Source organism: Daktulosphaira vitifoliae, unplaced genomic scaffold, assembly GCF_025091365.1.
Source record: "Daktulosphaira vitifoliae isolate Bord-2020 unplaced genomic scaffold, ASM2509136v1 Scaffold_4, whole genome shotgun sequence".
Taxonomy (NCBI): Eukaryota; Metazoa; Arthropoda; class Insecta; order Hemiptera; family Phylloxeridae; genus Daktulosphaira; species Daktulosphaira vitifoliae.
The window spans coordinates 30,464,490-30,478,155 of record NW_026099575.1 but is presented as its reverse complement, the minus strand read 5'-3'; the positions used below and the strand labels follow the sequence as shown (position 1 = coordinate 30,478,155).

General features: G+C 26.1%; 2 protein-coding genes across 4 annotated transcripts in view; both read right to left on the bottom strand.

Annotated features, from left to right (window-relative positions):
* The window catches only part of LOC126905034 (uncharacterized), an 85,319-nt gene that overhangs the window by 16,460 nt on the left and 55,193 nt on the right, over window positions 1-13,666 (bottom strand). The window lies entirely within an intron of this gene.
* LOC126905501 (uncharacterized) overlaps window positions 10,969-13,666 on the bottom strand; it is a 19,101-nt gene continuing 16,403 nt past the window's right edge. For all 3 annotated transcript variants that reach the window (XR_007704010.1, XR_007704009.1, XM_050685238.1), the window contains exons 4-6: window positions 12,601-12,744; window positions 11,690-11,842; window positions 10,969-11,370 (exon numbers count right to left, since the gene is read on the bottom strand). Coding sequence is in view for 1 of the 3 variants with exons in the window: in XM_050685238.1 (XP_050541195.1) it covers window positions 11,309-11,370; window positions 11,690-11,842; window positions 12,601-12,744 (359 nt within the window). In the remaining 2 variants the exon portion in view is untranslated. The remainder of the gene's footprint in view (window positions 11,371-11,689; window positions 11,843-12,600; window positions 12,745-13,666) is intronic.

The following is a 13,666-nucleotide window of genomic DNA, read 5'->3' as shown; positions in this document are numbered from 1 at the left end:
ACAAAAAAAAAAAAAAAAAACACATCATAGTAAAACCAATACCTTCTCAGCTTTGCATCGAAGCTAAAAACTAAAAAATAGGTTAAACATGATAGATTATTGTCAACTTTTAAAAAATCAAATACGATAATAATTTAAGAAAACGATTTATTTTATGTGAAATTACTTATTTTATACTAATTAGAAATAACATTAAAAATTAGATGTGATAGGAAAAAATTCTATTGCATATTAGAAATCTACGCAAAAAATTTGATTAAAAAAGTATATTTTTGTCCTTAATGAAAACTTTATGTTAACCATTGTTGTTACTGTTGTCCAAATGTGTAAAAATTATGAAAAAAAAATTACTGCAGCATGGTGACTTAATTAAAATTTATAAATTTGTTAGAACCTGCGGATCCACTCTGTATTTTGTATACAAAATATTGATAACCATAAAAAATTATTTAAGGATAAACTCCAGAAACTATTGGTATTTGGAAAAAGTCTGAGGGCTAAAGAAGTCCTCGGCCATATCTGATTAAACGAATGAGTTGTAAATTTGGAAACGTCACCGAAATAACTTTGAGTATGTTTATAATATTCATTTTTTGGAAGGGCATATTTTTTTTATCGTTTCATTATAATGTATATCACACTTTACGTAATTTAAATTTCTTTAAAACTTCTCTAAATAATTGCAAGTATAGAGTATAAAAAATAAATACCAATCGTTCACATCAATGTACATGGTATTGTATCCTAAACATTAAAAACACAGATAAGTGGACATCGTTCAGAATATAAAGCTTTCCGTATACTAACAAGTAGTCTGCAAGTGCAATGAATGTGTATTCAAAATAATTACACGAATCATTTAGATGTGTAATGCAGTGTGGTGGTAGCGCAATGATGTGTGTAATCATCTTTGAAGCGTAAATCTTGATGCATAACTGTTTGGCGAATAGTAGCTCTGTGCCACTAGCCGCTCACAACCAACACGTTGCGTCGTATGCCTAGAACGGCTACTAGAATAGACGCCGACCGTTATACCGCGACCCTTGAGTAAATGAAAACTAACCTTCTGAATCCCTGGTACTGTTTTTCAATATATTTGACCGACCAATACTTTTATAAAATGGTGGCTATCAAAAATATGACTATTATTCATGAACTCCTGGTACCATTTCACCGTTTTATTTTTTAAACTTCGCATACACCAATTTGGTGTGTACGCGTCGATTAGGTTGCCTATATGAAATTCTTAATTTCTTAAAATTGTTAACAAAAAATTCAATCATACGTGTAAACAATTAGATATTTATCGTATGTATGTGGTGTATAAATGAGATATTTCAGTTATTCATATAAGCATAACTAGGTACTTAAATCTCAAGTCGTATTTTATCATTTTATAGCAAAAGATTTTTAAATTTGTATTTGTAACTGTAGAAACGAGGTTAAGTTTTTGAACATTAACGTTTTAAATTTGGCATGAAATATTTATCTTGTGATATTAATATTCGTAAAAAAGTAGTTTATACATATTTACTATAAAACACCTCGTTTCAAAAGTTTTACGAAAAAAAAAAAACGATTAAAAATATGAATTACAAGATTTTGCTGAGTATCCGGAAATAAACAGTCTTACGTCTAACAAAATTTATAAAAAATTATTGTTACAATGCTAGTACTCTTATATTTAGAAGTTATAACTTAGGTGAGAGTACCTTTGTGGTCTAAAAACAAAATTCAACAAGAATAATTGGTTAAAATTATTTAGAATTTTTTTTTTTTTTATTGGTGCGTTCCTCTGATCCTATACCGACGAAATAATACTAAGACAAATCTCAATAATATTATTATATTAGAAAAAAAATAGTGGTCAACGATGAATCAATCATTCTGTATGTATAGTAATGAAATTGTGTTCTAACAATACGAGTACTACGCTTATTAGACAAACATATTTAACGCGATTTTCTTAAATATATAATAATATCATTATTATTATTATTAGTCTACATGTTATGTAGATTAATAGAAAAATGACCCTGTTATAATTATTTGATATACATTTAACGTGATTCATTAAGCATCAGTAATATAACACAAATAACATATATTTTCAACACATCCTATTAATTAATAATCTATATAAGCTCTAAAGTTTAACGCTCATTGTTAACCAAACCTTTCATTACGATCCTTTTGGAGTGGCTTTGTCACTGTAGCCAAACATAAAACATATTAAATTATACAGAAAACAAAATAAAGCAAATCGGGATAGTTAAAAATTGATCACGTAGATTGTGTTACTTAACTATAAGTGACTAGCACAACCGCTAAAAGAACTTTAATCTGATTTACTTCAGTAATTGTTCAAATTAACTTTAATAATAACACATAATTTTATAAAACTATACAATTTTATATGAAAAAAATGTTATTTTTCGTTTGAAAAACGACAATAATTGCTTTTTAATTTCATAAGTAACATATAAGAACCAGCATAAGCGAAAATACTAACATACATTAGTTAATAATAATAGTGGAAATACTAATTTAAATACTATTAATTCTAATTTCTGAACATGCCAGTATTAAATACAACAGAATCACTGATATTTGTATAAATTTATTAAAAATAGTTTTAGTAACAAATGAATTATTAAGTTAAAAACAAATTTAAGGTATAGAAAATCAATAAATATTACATGATTAGTATAAAAAATTATTGGAAAAAAAAAGTAAGAGACAATATATGTAACAAATAAAAAAATTAGAATATCTCAAATATTAAGTAAAAAAAAATATGAATAATATTAATTTAATATATAATTAATTTATAAAAATATAAATGAGAATATTAAAATTGTAGTTCGACCTTAGAAATTAGAAATTATTTATCGGAAGAAGGTTTTTTTGTGATTTTCAACATGATTTTGCCATCGGATTTATTATCAGAAGCCGAGTGGAACTCGACGGCGCTCGAGTAAACAGTTTTCTTAGACGGTTTTCCCTCCAAGATTGTGTTTGAGCTTTTCTTTTTGGGCAGATTTTTATGCTGGTCAGTAGGCCGAGCTGAGCTAGAGGAAAGCCCTGTTGAATTAAAAAATATATAGAAATTAAAAATACAAATATTGCAAATGTGTTTCGTAGCGAATAAATCAAAATTATACCATTATAATCGTTTTTATAATCTTGCGAGGTCTGCGATTCATTTACCGAATCTGAAGTTGAAGAAATAGCCTTTGGGATTATTGTTTTTTCAGACCCATCCGCACTAGGGCGTAACACGACAGATCTCGAGTGTTTAGGTCTCTTAGAAGACCCATTGTCGTCGAAAACGTTTGGTCTTTTCGACGAGCATGAATTTTTAGATGGTTCCTTCGTAATTTCCGACTTAGATGTATGCTTTTTCGTACTTGATCTTGGTTGGGGTCCGACTACGTCCTTTTCCTTATCATCGACGACGACTTTGTTCTTTGGAGATGATTTTTTAATATGTGCCGAAGTCGATTTAAGAGGAACGTCTTGTGGATTCTTCATTTGCTGTTTTTCTGATACAGATTTTGCTGACGAACATTTTGGATTGGCCTTTGGTAAACTCTTACTAGTAGACACAATAGCAGACTTGTTATTATTAAAGTTTTGTATATGGACGAAAGATGGCGTTATAAACGGATAAGTAGGATTTTCACGTAAACGTTTGAGTTGAGCAAATAATCTCTGAGTCTTCGTTTTCATCGTTATGGATTATTTAAAAAATTATTTAAAATCTTAAAGGTTTGCACGATGTTGACTTTGAGAACAATTAAGACGATAGACACTTTAAATTAAAAATTTTCAAAGGAGTAATTGTATTCGTAAAATTTATCTGCTTATATAAGAAAAAAAAATGTATCCGTAGTAACTATTAACAAGTTTCTTACAAGCTAACTAATATTTTCTAAATTAAACTACAAAAATTGTTTATTTTCGTTAGTAACATATACCAACCAGCACAGAATGAGATGCTAAACTATTAGTTTTACTATGATGTTTTAATTTTTTTAATTATTTGTATCTCTGGCCATTCATTTTCAGATCACAAATTATATCCAGCCAAGTATATTATTATATATAGTATAATAATATATAATATATACAAGTATATAATTATAATAAATTTTTTACTTTTAACTATTAAGTAATATTTGTAAACTAATCTATCGATCGAGTATACAAATGACAACTTAAAACAAATTGATTTTTGTCATAATATTAAAAAAAAAGAATGAAAAGTATTAAAGATCTCTATTGTTAGTTTTTTAGAAAAATTTGATTTATTAAATAAATAAATGTTGAAATGAGATGTAAACTTAAGATAGTTGAAAGTTGAACATTCAACGGGGCGGTATGTTAGCGCGTATGGATGACCCGGTCATCTGTTTGTTCTACCGCAGGGGAGATGAGTAGTAAATTTTTGTAGTTATATATTTTTTAATATGATAGAACCTAAGGTAAAACAGTTGTAGGTTTTATGCTATACAAGAAAAGGATCTGTTAATTGTATGGTATATAATTTTTTAAAAACTATGTCGGTTTTATTTGCAGTAAAATTTGTAGATTTTTTTTCCGTTGTATTGTTATAGTTTCAAGTTTTTGGAAGTTTCTTTCATCGGATTTATCAATACTATTCAGTGAATGCAATAGAACCCTGTGACATGAATTTGTTTTCTAGTCATTTTTCGGTGTGATACTCTATAGTTTTTTTTTCTAAGCATATTTGCTTCATATCAGTAAAACTTAGAATGGCACACGTGAATTAGCGTCAGAGAAATATTAATTACATTTCGGGGAATTAGGAACTATTAAATTAAGTAGTTTTTTAGTTAATTAACAATATAAAAGTGTGTAATACTATGTTACTACTAATATGTATATTTCTTTGTTGAAATATCAATAGTTTATTGCTATTATAATAATGTTATTTTAAATAAAAATTATTTTGTCTTATTAAATATTACTTACTGTTTTATAAAAACTTTAATTATCACATTGTAGATTTTATAAATTCTTTTATATACAGTCCACATAGGTTGTTGTAATATTAGCTTCGATGCGAAGCTGAGAAGGTATTAATTTTACCATGATGTGTTTATTTATTTTTTTTTTTTTTTTNTCGATGCGAAGCTGAGAAGGTATTAATTTTACCATGATGTGTTTATGTGTTTTTTTTTTTTTTTGTGTCTGTCACTACTTTTTCTCAGCTCTCACTGGACCGTTTTCTTTTAACAATACGTCAAAAGATCACAAATTGTATCTAGTTGAAGACATTAACCTTAAAAATTTAAAAAATTTTCCTCGTTCCCCGCAAATAGAGGAAATATCCAAAAAAATTACAAATTTAAAAATCGACAAATTTTGTCATTTTTTCACTTTTTTTTCTTAAAACTTCCAAAACTTTTTCAAAAATCAACAAATCAACATATTTTTTGTTAAAACTAAAACCTTAGTCCCGACACTTTATCTTCTGCATGTAAACGGCTACCGTAGTTAAAAAAACGCTAATTTGGTGTTAAAATTTTCGATTTTCGATTTTAAATTTTAAACTTAAAAATGCTATAACTTTTCGAAAAATGTAAGTATCAGCNAACTTAAAAATGCTATAACTTTTCGATAAATGTAAGTATCAGCACAAATTTTTTTTTTCTAAATACATTATAAATACATCTTTCATTTGACATACTTTTTATTAAAATTAGACAATTTCCCCTTAAATAGGGAGTGTTCAAAACTTGTATAAGTTTCAGAGAGAACATTGTATAAAAAATAGAACTTTTTCAACTGAACTTTTGAAAATGTTCCGGAAATACTGCATCCTTTAAACATATATCNAATGTGTTATATTTTAGAAACAATTTCTATGAAATCAAGAATAGAAAATTTTTTGTATAAAATTATGTATAAACCAAAAAAATATAATTTAAATATTGGCTGAAAACAATCTATAGTGATTATTAAATAACATATTTTACTTTGAATTAATGAAAAAATTTGTTTTAGCAACGTTATTTGTCGTTGGCCAATTAAGTCTTGTTTACTTTTTATTTAAGCCAATTAATATAAAAAAATATTTTTTACAATTGGCCAACAATTATTAAAATGTTTGATAAAATGTAATTAATTTAAGTTACAAACCGTAACAGTATGTTAATTAAATAAAGCTACTGTCAATTTCTTAAGAATGCATTATATCTTAAAAACTATTTCTATAAATCAAAGTGTAGGCATATTTTTTATAACATTCATTCGATAATAACTTATTTCGGTCACTAAATTATAGTTGATTTTTATTCGGATGTATACGTGTACAATTCAAAAAAATATAATTTAAATATTGGCTAAAAACAATTTATGGCGATCGTGAATAAAATATTTACTTTTGAAATAATTTGTTTTAACAACGTTATTTGTCACTGGACAAAATNCGTTATTTGTCACTGGCCAAAAAAATCGGGAAAAAATTAGTATAAAAGATCTAGTAAACTAAAAATTCATTGGGACTTTTAGTCTAACCTGCGAACAAAGAACATATAAGCTCTTGTGGAAGCCATCTAGTCTATAAGTCTCAGTCGCGTCGAAATCAAATTTCAAAAATCTTGAAAACAACGCGACATTCGCAAGTCGAACATATTGACTATTTCCAAAAACAGCCGTTGAATTCACTTGCAATAATTATGGCACTGTTAGAGAGAGGAGATCGGATCGTCATAAGATATTATGACTACTTGCAAAATTTAACCGTTATCAAAGTAAATGACAAGAATCGTGAACAGCCCGAAGAGTATCGCGTTAAACTTCAAGGAATAAGTGGAGAATTTTTTGACACGTCCTCGATGAATATCCTTACCAATGTCATCAAAAAGAAAGAAATATTTAACATCGTAAGTGAAAAAAATATATGTGTACATAGCATAGATATTTATACTTATATTTTTAAAGGCACTCATTGATAAAAATGAACTCGTATTAACATATTCAACATCTAAAATATGTCTCAACACTCAGATTTGGAATGCTGAGAATTTGAATCCCAAAAATGTCGGCAATAAATATGAGGAGACTTATGCAAAGAAAAACTNGCAATAAATATGAGAAGACTTATGCAAAGAAGAACGCATATAAACCTGGACTTAAGCCGAACAATTACGCAACATATAATGCCAAACGTTATACGGCCCAAGATAGACTTATGAAATACCGTAAAACTGAGGAGACACAAATCGTTCATCAAACAAATAAATTCAAACAGCCTGAAAATAGACAACTGTACAACACCGATAATACACGTTATTCAGCTCAAGACCGACTTAAACAATACAAGAACATCGTTACTTCAAAAGAACCGCAGCTTAAACAATATGACATTAAGACCACAGATATGAACCGATTTGAAATTGAAGAAAAATGTTGCAAAGAACAAAATCTCAGCACTGACATAACAGAAGACCCATGTACTAAGAAACGTACATTAAAACTAGGCGAGACGCAAAAAGTTAGTTATTTATATTTATCATACAAACAATCTATTATTACAATAATCTTTCCACAGATAATGATAGTTCAAAAACGAACGAAGACATGTTATCTGGTACACACGATGGAGAGTAGAAAGTCGGTAATCACCTTGTGTGATAAACTACGCAAAATTGAAAATAACTTAAAACGTATCGAGAAAGTTGAGAAGTACGACATGCGCTTGATATTTTTTGGCGCTGAATTGTACCGTGGGAAAATTATGGACGAGACGAACGATGGTATGTTGAAAATGTACTTGATTGACACAGTNTGGTATGTTGAAAATTTACTTGATTGACACAGCACAAGTGATGTTCTTTAATCGAAAAGAAGTCTATGAGATGCCAAAGCATTTCGAAGGAGAGTCATTATTAATTGAAATCGTCGTAACACCTCCGCCAAATGAAATGCTGACTACTGTTTTTGCTAACGTAGAAGCAATAAAAACTATTGGACCGAGTACGGTGGTGAAACTGATTTAATAACTTGCTATATTGACTTATAACTCCTATTAATTTGCATTCGACAGTCAATGAATATTCCCTACGGAAGATTACGTGCTGACAATGATGTCTTTTTCCATTGAAAATACTCTTGTTTATTTATTATGAACTATTTTGCATTTTCATCCGACTTCTTTATTTATTGTTTATATATTTGTTATATTTATATGTTTGTTGTTACATTATTTAATTTTTCGTTTTTTTGCTATATTGTTAAATTTTTTTGTTCAATTTTCTGTTTAATTTAAATAAAGCTGTTCGACACTTATAAAACATTGCTATCATTTAATTTTAACTTAATTATTTTGTACATCAATTAGTTAATACAGTTTCAATTGTAAATTTGCCAAAAAATCAGAACATATCTGCACACACAACTTTTATTTATAATTTTTTCTATCTACTGGACTTTATACATTATACTTATTTATATAATCTATTAAAGTTAAACTTTAAGATTACTTAGTTAAATCTGGGAAAAAATTAGTGTTACCCATTAAGGCTACTATTGCAGGTTTTATACATCAGTTCTTTACTAGTGTTTTACAAGCAAAAGTGTTACAACAGGCAATACTGATCATAATGAATAATAGCTAGGCAAATGTTTAAGATCGGTATTAGCAAAGTATTATACCCGTTAATACTAGTATTTTAAGAAATTTATTTATTTTTTAAATAATCAATTATGAAATTTATAATAATAAATAAATATATACAATATTAATAAATTAATAATCATTAATAATATTATTAGTATTACTATTTGATAAGTAATTAATTATTTTAAACTACTCCAAGTTTATAACACTTTGACGTTGACGGTGAAAAAGTGGTTCTCTTAAATAAATACTTCGTAAAAAGAACTCGTATTCAATATCGTATGCATTTCGTTCATAGTAATTTTCTAACATTCGCTTTTCATCATCGTTTAATTCATTTTTAAATAAAATAGCTTGCACAAATAAATCGATTGTTGGGTCATTGTTAATGCTGAGAAAATCGCGCAATTTTGTAATACCACTTAGTTCAATATTACCTACATATCTACGAATATCACTAATAAGTATATCATTGAGTTGGTAATTAATTGGTAGATAATAATATATTGACATAAGTTCTTTCGAAGAAATAGAGGAATTTATAACACGATCGGGTATCTCACGAACATGATTCTCAGTTGGAAGGTTGTACAGATTTTCGGGTAGAAGTGTGTAAGGAATTTCTTCCGGATGAAGTTCAAAATAACGTTTGGAGAATACTTCACTTTCATTTGATGTAACTAGAATATTGACAAAATATAAGAAAATTAAAATACTACTTAAGTTTTAAAATAAGTATTTATTGTCACTTTAGAATAAAACGATTCTGTTGCAACATTTTCAGTAAATCAAGTTTTCCATTAGTATTTATTACCATATGAAATATATATAAAAAAATAATTATTTTCCATAAGCTTATAGGTCAAAATTAATAATTCTTCAGACAATTGATAAATTAAAATTTTTTCGTTTAAATAAACCTTTTTGATAGCCTAATACAAAACTTCCCTCCTCTTCTTCTTCTTTTTCCTTGCTCGAATAACACACTCTACCTTCTTTTAGTCTTCCTCTACCTCTTCTCCCTTCAATATTAATTTCTATAACTATTCTCTATGATTGTGTATTAATAAACTAATATTCCTTAATACTTCAAAAGATTTGCAATTTCATTACAGTCATTGTAGCTATAAGAATAACACAAAAACTTAAAATATTCTAATTTAAATTATCGAAAATACGGAAGATGTACCTAATCCGATCAAATGACAATGACAGTTCTGCATTGTGGACACGAAGAAATACCAATTTTAAAACTGTTAGCGCAAAAATTACCAATCACATGATTGCAAGGCTTTATTGTTACCGTGTTTTCTTCATCATAACATATTGTACATTCATCTAAAAAAATAGACAAATACAACTTATAAGTTGTACAGATATTCAGATTAAAAATATTTGAAATCATCAAAAAATAATTAAATTTTAGTAATTTATCATGAAATTCCACTTAAGAAACAATTATTGTATTATCTTAATAAGTTAGTATTCAATAATTAATATAAATAAAATTATTATAAAAAATGTTAACTATTGTTTTAAAATGATAATATATTAGACTAAATTTAAACTTAAAAATTTATAAACTAAACAATTCTTTAGATTATTTTTTTATTGTTAAAACAGTTATTTGCTATTAGATAATTTATTTTTATTAATAATATCTACACCTAAATGTGACCTCTTACCCTTTTCTCTTAGAAAAAAAAGTAAATCTAATTAATTCAATATTAACGGCATAGGTGATATTTAAATGAAACAAAAATTATAACTTTGGTTACTATTATAATTTATTTTGTAAATGAAAATATTACATAGTTATTTTGTAAGAAGTTTGTATATAATATAAAACTTCATAGTCTATTTTAAAGACTAAAAATAAGCATTGTCCTTATAGATTTCCTTAATAATTTAAAAATCACTTGAAATTTTAACTTTGTAAAAATTAAAAACCATTCAACTTCTTTTTAAGTGAATTTATTTTTATGAAATTTTTTTACTAGGCTTGCATATAGACGTTGAAAATAGTAATACTAATTTGCAGAAACAAATAACTTTTAATTGCATAAATGAGAACCACTAATAAATATAATAAATAATTTTATTTTAAAATAATTTTGTGAAAAATATAAAAGAAATGTACGCGTCACTTTATTTCACTTAATAGATTTTATTTATTAGAAAATAACTAATTAGCCACACAATTAATTTAATTTGGTTATAGAAAATTAGTAAAGTAAATAACAAAAGAGGTATTAGCAAAATTTACGATTTTACAAATTATACCATTTAATGATTGAAAAAATGTACAACGTTGATTATTTTAATAATAGGCGTACTTATAAATTTGAAAATTAAACATAATTATTATTTCGTATTAAAAAGTATTTTATATATTTTATAATTGTATAGATGATTTAACATATTACTGCATAACATAGAATATGAAAATTTAGTAAAATATTAGAATAAAAAAAAATTATTTTCGTGTTATTTTATGTTAATATTTTATCATTTAGAATAAAGCAAAGACTATTTTCACGCATGATAAATAAATACGTGATAAATAAATTCCCTAATTATTTTTATGAAAAAAAAAATTATGTTGAATAAGCAAGCCTTGTGAAACATTTGTATAAAAGTAGGAAAATTGCTGTATTTTCAATGAGTTGTTTGGCGATTACATACATGACAATATTCTATAAAACATTTTTCTTTGGAACCTAAAAAAATATAACTTAGAAATAAGTAATAAATTATATTAACTTTACCTATTTAATTATGTGATAATTTATAGAATTAAAAAATTCATAAAAAAGAAATAGGTTGGGTAGAAAAAACATATCAAAAAATATAAAAAACAATTTAAACAGAAATTAGGAAAGCCATGTCTCCAAATTATTATAAAATTAAAATTTTATATTAAAAGTTTATTTAATTTATAGTATATATTAAAATTAATTAAATATTCTATAATAAATTTGTTCTAACAAATCTCATCAACATAAAATCATTTTAAAAATGTTCTTAAAATATGATTACCTGTTTTTTTGCGTTCTTTTGAACATTTACAATGTAAACATGATAAATTGCAATCTTTAAGATAATTATAACATGGGAGACATAATCTTCTTTTACAACATTTTGATATATACATTACTTTATGATTAGGAATTTTTTGGCATCTATAACAAACTAATTTACAACAATTAATTGTCATTATGTTTGAACTGTAATTTAAATGGTTTTATACACTAATAAATAGGCTCGTATTTAAGAGGTGTTGTACACGGGCAATTTTCCCGATGGCATTATTTAGACGAACAATATTAAAAACTATCATGAATGAAACTTTCTTCATTATGTATAATGAAGTATAAAAATTACAAAAATTATAGAATTATATTAAAATAATTGTAATATTTAATAATGATAAGATTGTTAGTATTGCTATTCGTATTAATTGTTTTTTTGTGTTTTAAATTATATTTGTTTTTAACAGAGTTAATACTTATATTTCATATCGTTAGTTTTAATTTTGTGCAAAATATAGTATAATAAGAAAAACTATGTACTCTCGTAAGAAATTTATTTTATGGAAGCAAAAAAGATTAGATACATCGAAGGAAATTTGTAGTGCAGACGCCAGAAAATATCGAAAGTGTATCGAAAAACATTTGAAAAGAAGAGGCAATGTACGGAACTAGATCTAGCGCACCCAAAACGGCATAGAGACTAACCTTATCACTAGGTCACCATACAATTAAATTACAAATGTCGATACAATTCCATTGATAACTTGTTGTAAAGTTAAAGAACACGCGGTGCCGTGTAAATATAAGCTATTATCAAATTTAGATAATCATCAAAATATTTTAGTTTATAATTTCTAGTAATAATAAAAAAAAAATAACTTAAATTTCTATAAAATTTTAAATTTTTAATGTCCTCACTTTTATTATTACTGCATTCAACACACTTCTCGAAATGATGCTTTGTTACTTCAGGAGAGATACAATTTGAGCACACGTAACATTTTATACATTGAAAACTCGTCAGTTTCTCAACATCAAAAGTATTAAAACATATGCCGCAAACTGAAAAAAATAACATATGTATTAAAAATTAACATTTGTTTAATAGCTTCGAATAACGAACATATTTATGTTAATGGTGTCAAGTTTAACTATTTCATTTTAAGGAGAGGAAAAATGCTTACTAATAAATTCATAGAAAGCATTGTATATAAAAAAAAAAATTTAAGAAAAACCCAGCACAGGGGGGTCGCGGCACAGTGGTGACGTGGCATAGTTGGATCAAGTATAATGATATCTGACAGTGATTAAAATCACTATAAAAAAAAAACGCTTCGATGCAAATCTTAGATAGTGTTTAATTTTAAAAAAATTGTGGATTATTCCAAAAGCTTCATAAACTGCTAGTTCCTTATTAATATCCTGATTAAGACAAAGTATGTAGAATAAAAAAGAGATTATTAGAAAATAGTATTTCCCATAAAAAAATTATATTGATCAATACACTTTTCAATAAGTTATAGCATTATAATGTTAAAAATGTAAAAAAAAAAATTGAGAATTTTCACACAATAATAGCATTTGGTAGCCATTTTCACCTTGAAGATAAAATAAAGTCCGAAATTTTTTTTTTCCATGATAAAGTATATTACATTAGCTTTAATTTAAGATATATATAAAAGTGTCAGACCTTCCGGAACACTTTCAAAAGTTACGTTGAAAAAGTTCTACTTTCTATATGCATTTTTATGTTTTGAATCCCCCCTGTATTTAGGGAAATGGTCCGATTTAAAAAAACAGTATGTCGAATGAAAGATCTATATAAATACTACTTCTCATAAAAAAATTGTAATGATTCATACATTTTACAAAAAGTTATAGCATAATAAAATTAAAAATGGAAAATACAAAATCGAAAATTTTCACACAAAAATAGCATTCGGTAGCCATTTTCACCATGAAGATAAGATAAAGTCCGAAATTT